This window comes from Gymnogyps californianus, chromosome 1 (assembly GCF_018139145.2).
Source record: "Gymnogyps californianus isolate 813 chromosome 1, ASM1813914v2, whole genome shotgun sequence".
Taxonomy (NCBI): Eukaryota; Metazoa; Chordata; class Aves; order Accipitriformes; family Cathartidae; genus Gymnogyps; species Gymnogyps californianus.
The window spans coordinates 174,333,036-174,339,383 of NC_059471.1; the positions used below are offsets into that span (position 1 = coordinate 174,333,036).

At 58.4% G+C, this 6,348-nt stretch overlaps 1 protein-coding gene across 1 annotated transcript; it reads right to left on the reverse strand.

The window, feature by feature from the left end:
• Positions 1-1,363: 1,363 nt before the first annotated feature.
• MYF5 (myogenic factor 5) lies at positions 1,364-3,074 on the reverse strand. Its single transcript, XM_050912764.1, has 3 exons — positions 2,568-3,074; positions 1,975-2,050; positions 1,364-1,823 (listed from the first exon to the last, which is right to left on the reverse strand). Exons 1-3 carry the CDS (start codon positions 3,072-3,074, stop codon positions 1,630-1,632), a joined length of 777 nt encoding a protein of 258 aa, XP_050768721.1. The 3' UTR covers positions 1,364-1,629.
• Between the last annotated feature and the right edge of the window lie 3,274 nt (positions 3,075-6,348).

Sequence of the window (6,348 nt, forward strand, 5' to 3'; positions counted from 1 at the left end):
AAAACACCTACTTCAAGGTTACACAGCAAGGGCAGAAGGTGATTTTGAGGGAAGCCGCGCAGGAGGGGGCAGGCTGGCCTTGCCTTGTGTCGGAAGCACAGCTGCCTGCTGCTTAGCTGAGTGGCTCAGGCAGGTCGGTGCCACCTCACTTTCTCTGTAGCCCTTCGGGGGGGGGGAATGCGGCCCCTTGGTGCGCTGCGAAGACGGGGCCATCCCTAAGCTAGGCTTCCTTCATCCTCAGTTCAGAGACGCTGCCAAAGAGCGGTCAGGTGGTAACTTTTGGTGACATGACTAAGCTGGGCTGGGTTCAAGTGAAAGATTTATCAGAGGTGAAATACCACTTCCAGGCCCCTTGGCCACCCAGTGCTAACAACATAAACACAAATGGCAAATACGTCCTTATCCCACGCTAGTGAGGTGTATATCCCTTCCTACTCAGAATGTTTTTCATAGGAGACATTTCTGGATGCACTGAAGGAGCCCATCTCTCCATCTCACCTCTGTCTTTTTTGGGGGAGGCTAGAAAAGTTTTGCATTACAACCAGAGCAGTGCAAAGGGCTGGAAATTTTTCATGGTAGAAAGACTTAGATTTAGTGCCTGGAAGGAAATACTTGTTAACTCTGAAACTCATAAAGACTTGACCTGGCTATTTCTAGACCCATGTAAATAGAGTAATGAATTTTCATCCTGGCTGGTGGGACCAAAGTCATTAGGGGCAAATAGATCTACATTGCTTTCCGAATATTGTGAAATGTACCTTGTGGATTGTGAAAGAGACACTTGTGTTTGTTCTTACTAACTTTACTAAATTTGTCTCTGCCAGAGCACTGAGAGTGACTGAGAGTAAAATTCCCCGACAGGGTATCAGAGCTAGATCATACAGTTGTTTTACAAAGGAGAGTCACCATGCAATTTTAAGGCCAAATTCTGGAATACGTGTTCAGTCTTCGTACCCAGGGAAAGAAACAAGGGCTTTGCCGGGGTGGGGTGGGGAAGACAACTATGAAATATTACTTTTACTCTTGCAGAAAATAAAGGAAACTCTGCCCATAGCAGGACAGGAATGGAGGGAGAATTTGACCCTCCACATTTTTGTTCCTCCATAAGCCATCTCAGAATAATACCCATTGGTGATGGGAGAAACAAGCTCCCAGGCCCCAGCCCGACAAGACGCTCCATCTCCTGGCCCAGAACCGCCTTGATGAGGCAGGGCCCCACGCAGGCAGGAGCCGGGGGTGACCGAGTCTGGGCTGGGGCTGAACACGGACGCTGGCGGGCACCCCGCAGCCGGGTCTCGCTGCCCTCCCCAATACCAGGGAATGCACTTAAAGAACCAGCAGGCCAGACAGCTCTCTTACAGCACGTTTTATTTGCAGCGGGGTTTCCAGGGTAGCGCGCGTGTCCCGAGCCCCACGGTCGGTCTGCCCCGGGGGGACCCCGGGCCGGGGCCCGGCGGGGCGCTTTGCCCCCAGCCCCGGAGGGAGGCGACGGGCCAAGCGGCGCTGGGGCTGCCCCTCTCGCCCGAGAAGCGTTTGAAGGACGCGGCTGGGCGAGGGGGGCGGCCCCGGCGGGAGGGCAGCGGCCGCGGAGGCGGCGGCAGGCGCGGGGTGCCGGCCCCCCCGGGCCCCTCATAGCGCCTGGTAGGTCCGTCGGGGCGGCGGCGTCCCGGGCGTCCCCGGCCCCGAGTCGATGCTGGCGCTGGGCGAGAGGGAGTCGGCGTCGCGGAGGGGCAGCCCCGGCTCCTCCGCCGGGGAGAGACGGTCCACGATGCTGGAGAGGCAGTCCAGGCTGGACAGGGCGCTGCTCTGCTCGGCGGCATACCCTGCGGCCGGGGGAGTCGGGGGGGGGGGGGACGGCAGCGCGTTACAGCGGGGTCCCGCCCTGCCCTCCCAAGTGCCGCGGGAAGCGGGGCGGCCCCCCCCGGCCCTCGCCTCCACCCCCCGCGCCCGCGGCTGCCGGCAGGTCGGGCTTACCGTGGGCCATCTCGGAGCAGTAGACGGCGTCGAAGCTGCTGCCTCTCGCCGACCAGACGGGGCTGCCGCAGTCGGCCTGCAAGACAGCGAGGGGCGAGTGCCGGCCCGGCCGCCCCCACCCCGGGGCCAGTGGGACGCTCCCCCCGCAGGGAAAGCGCCTTAAAGCCCGGCGGGGAGGGAGCCCCGACGCCTGCGGGGGAGCGGGGCAGCAGCTCCCCGCTCCGGCTGCCGCTGGGCAGCGCCTTCCCCGTCGCCCCACGCCTTACCCCTCTGCTGAGCCGCGCTAAGCTGGGCGGGGGGGGGGGACGGGACACACACCGAGGGCGAGACCCCGGGGGCTGAGGCGCTTGGCGGGTGCCCTCTGGCAGCGTTACCGTCCCCCCATGCATTCCCGGAAAGCCCATGTGCATGCTCAGCGTTAAATCTGAGAAGGGGCCTGTTTTAACGCAAACCGTCCGCCTTTTCCTGATGTCCGGCTGCATTCGGCCCGTCCCACACCCACGGGACCGGTCCCACGACGCTGGGCCGAGGGGGGCCTGCCCGCGGGCCTTCCTGGGGTCCCCACAGCCCCATCGCTCCTGCCCCTCTCTTACCATCCCATCGGAGCAGCTGGAAGTGGGGCTGGTCGGCTCGGAGCAGCTCTGTCCCGGCAGGTGATAGTAGTTTTCTACCTGTTCCCTCAAGAGCTCCTGGAGGCTCTCGATGTATCTGATGGCGTTTCTCAGGATCTCTACTTTGGGGAGTCTTTGGTTGGGGTTGGCAGTGGTGCATCTCTTCAGGGTCTCAAAAGCCTGGTTCACTTTCTTCAGCCTCCTCCTCTCCCTCATGGTGGCCGCCTTCCGCCGGTCCATTGTGGTGGATTTTCTCTTGCAGGCTTTGCAAGCCCACATGAGGCAGTGGCCGGCCTGGTGGTGGCCAGTGGGAGCTCGGACATGCTCCTCTTCCTCGGAGCAGGCGGGCTCGGGGGGCTCGTGGGCGCCGAAGGGAGGCAGGTCCCTGGGCTCAAAATCCTCGGGGAACTCGCCCTCCGGGGAGGAGAGGCAGGAGCTGTCATAGAAGAGCTCGGACGGGGAGAACTGGCAGCTGTCCATCACCTCCATCCCTGCAGCGGAGGCGTCAGTGTGGGGCGGCAGCCACCGGCGAGGCGCTCTGCAGCGCGCTGGGGCAATTTCCTCAGTAATTAGCGACCTGAGACGAAGTGTCCTTTGGCTGATGCGGGGGGCCCTTATATATACATGTAAAGGGAGGCTGGTCCGCAGCGGCCCGTCTTTATTAGCATATCCCACCACATCCCCTGCCGGGGGCTGTCTGGGCAAGCCCCCTCCAGTCCCCAGGAGACAATTTGCTCCGCACCGCTCCTTTGGAGAGCCGTGAGCTGGGCACTTCTCTAATGAACGACCTCCCCAGAACTGGTTGCAACATCTCCGCAGTTTAAACCAAGTCTGGGAATTTGCAGTTATGGTATGGAAAGAGAAAGAGGGGCAGTGGACGCGCGCGAACCGCTGACATTTCCTACAGAGCCGTTCCTCGTCCCTGTGTTCCCAGCTCCCATCACACGCTGCAGCGGGAGGGACACCGGCTCTCCCCACGGCGGAATTAACGTAGAAATCCCCCCCCCCCCCCCCCAGCACCTACAGTGTCTACTTGCGTATCGTTACTCCCCACAGCCCGTGGTCCAGGTCTAACCTGAAACAATCTACCCCTCTTTTCAGATCTAAGATTTGTTCATTTATCTTGAGGAGGGCTTTGTCCTGCAATTAACATTGTGTCACCAACCGCTTACATTTACATACCGGGGGACAAAAGTGCACAGCTACGTGTGGCCAGGAGAGACGAGGAGGGGGGGAAACCCAGATTTTAGTGCTGTCGGATCGGGTCACAGGGAAAGGTACTCAAAAAAGAAAAGTGTACGTGTTTGCTCCGAGACAGATCCCCTTCCCATTCTTTCTCCTACTTGTGTGACCTGGTGCTGCTAGAGACACAACAGTCGAGCAGTGCCTTAGGCTTGCTAATTTTCTGCTTTCAGGCAAACTTGTACCGTTACAGATGCGTCCCAGCTGCCAGTGCAACAAACCCCTCCTGGAAGTGTAAAATTTCTAACCCCGCAATCCCTAAGTAACTTTACACAAGTCGGGGACAAAAGCTTTGCAGAGCTCCAGCCGCAGCAGTAGCTGAGCGGAGCGGTGTAAGGGTCATTAGAGTGGTAATGAAGCCATTTAACAGGCATTTGCTAACGCGCGGGAATCCTTTGGTTTCATCCAGGTGGCTTTTGTAGTTGAGGAAAATATTATGAGAAGGCAAAGGAAACTTTCCCTACCTGGGAATAAAATTATGTGACCTAGGTTAACTCAAACGGAGAGCAAGTGACCCAGCAGCGGTTCAAACGCTACGGAGCCGGTCTGTGTGCCCAGGAAAAAGACGTCTTCAATTAGCCTCCCTTCAGGAAGAGGTAATGCGGAGGGCATGGCGATCCGGTTGTCTCAAGGAGCTGCTCTTCAAGTGAGCAAGGCGGGTAGGGAACATCTCCTTAAAGAGGTGCCTTGCACAAGCGCACACCGCTGGGAAGCCTTCCGATCCGCCCGGGCGAGGCGGCGAGCGGTCGGCGGCTGGAGCTGGGGCAGGGGCTGGAGAGACCCCATCTGCTTCTTGTCGCCCTCCCCCCCCCCCCCAAGCCCCCCAAAGGCGGATTTCCACTCAGGCTAAAACTTTTCCTAAAAAACCCCATGCACACACTCTTCTTCCGACGAGCGGATGCATAATTATCTAAGGGCTGGGGAAGGCTACATCTGCACTGCTTCTGTTTATTTGGGGCCATAAACGGGAGGAGCCCCCTTTGAAATGAATACTGTAGGAAAAGCAGAGAGTTGATAAAGGAGTAAAGTTACAGAAAGGGGAAAGCTCTGAATTTCAGGCTTCTGCCGCTCCGAGGTGCAGGTTGCTGTTTAGTTGGGCCACATCTGAAACAGGGCAGTTCCCTATTGTTTTCCTAAGAAACCGTCAGTCAGAAGGGTTTCTGCTCGGCAGTAACTTGAACTCTTCACTGGGCTGTGGCGTGCACACAGACACACACACGCACACAGACACACAGACACACACACACACAATTTGATTTACCATGTTCGCGCTGGCTAAAATAGACCTGTTTACAGATTTATGCTTTGTGCACAAATAAACTTGATCTTTAAAGTGTGGTTGCAGTTCTGATCACCTTTCAGGGGTTTCTCTCCAAGCATGCACCGTGGATCTCCTGGCGCACAATGCCAACCCCCTCGGTCCCGCTCTCCTGGCGTGCAGAGCTTTAGCTCGCAGCTTTAACTCTTAATCCAGCGGGGCTGAGGTTGTTAAGAAACGTGCCTTTTCCCAAAAGTCTTTGAGGAGCTAGGAAAATTTGTTTCCTTTTTCCTTGAATATTTTGGGGGTAGGGGAAGACAGGATGGAAGAGCCTGTCACTCAGGAAGAAAAAAATCTGTAATTAGTATCCCTTAAGAGCCCCCGGCTCCTCTGGTAAAGTGATCTCAAAACAAATTTGCAAAAGTGCAGTAGGCGAGTGGAACTAAAGAAAGGGGAGAGAAAACACAAACTACAAGGCTGGCTAATGAGGCTGCTGGGGGGGGGGGGGGAGCGATAGTGCTGCATTTCAGGAGGCTCAAGTCCAGAAAGCGGGAAGAGCCTGAGCATCAGACACTGTCTGCTCCTGTGGAAGGGCAGAGAGAAAATGGTGAACGTGTCAGGACCTCTTTAAACGGTGTTCCTCACCCCAGCCCTCCCCGCTCCGCAGCAATTGCCGTGCCGCACCTATTTCTGGAGGGATTCAATCCCATGTGGGGTCCATTTGCGGAGCGTGCAATCTTTTTCCAAGCCCCACGCTTTTCTATTTAAGCAAAGAAAATCCGACCGAAACCACAAGTCACCGGGCCCGGGGGGTGAGAGGTGTTCGGGGCCCACCTGAGCGCGCCCCGTTGTGCCCGCCCCCGGCCCGGCGGAGCGGCGGAGCGCCCTCAGCGAGCACCCCCGCGCCTCTTCAAAGCACCCCGCGGTTTCCCCCGCAGACCGCCGGCCTGGAACCCCTGGGCCCCGGCGCAGGACAGCAACCGGCAGCCAGAACTTTATTCAGGGGTGTATTTTATTTAACGGTGCGTGCGGGGACAGCGACGCCCGACGCAAGCGGAGCCGCAAGCGCTGCTGTCGAGTCGCTCCGTGCCGCCTTCGCCCCCCCCGCCTCTCCCCTCCCGCGGTCGGTGGGTGCCGGCGGCGGCGGCGAGGTCTCCTCCGCGCCGCGCCGCCCCGCCAGCAAAACTGTTTCCCAGTTGGGCTGGTGAGGCCGGGTGCTTCCAGCCGTGTGAGAAACGTTTGGTTCCCCCCAGCGCTGGGAAC

What these genes read in the sequence shown, in the direction of transcription:
- MYF5 (XM_050912764.1), bottom strand. Translation starts at nt 3,074, where the DNA reads ATGGAGGTGATGGACAGCTGCCAGTTCTCCCCGTCCGAGCTCTTCTAT. An exon ending in CCAGCTGCTCCGATGGGATG is followed by an intron (nt 2,051 to 2,567) that starts GTAAGAGAGGGG and finishes GCTGTCTTGCAG; the next exon opens with GCCGACTGCGGCAGCCCCGT. An exon ending in CTGCTCCGAGATGGCCCACG is followed by an intron (nt 1,824 to 1,974) that starts GTAAGCCCGACC and finishes CCCCGGCCGCAG; the next exon opens with GGTATGCCGCCGAGCAGAGC.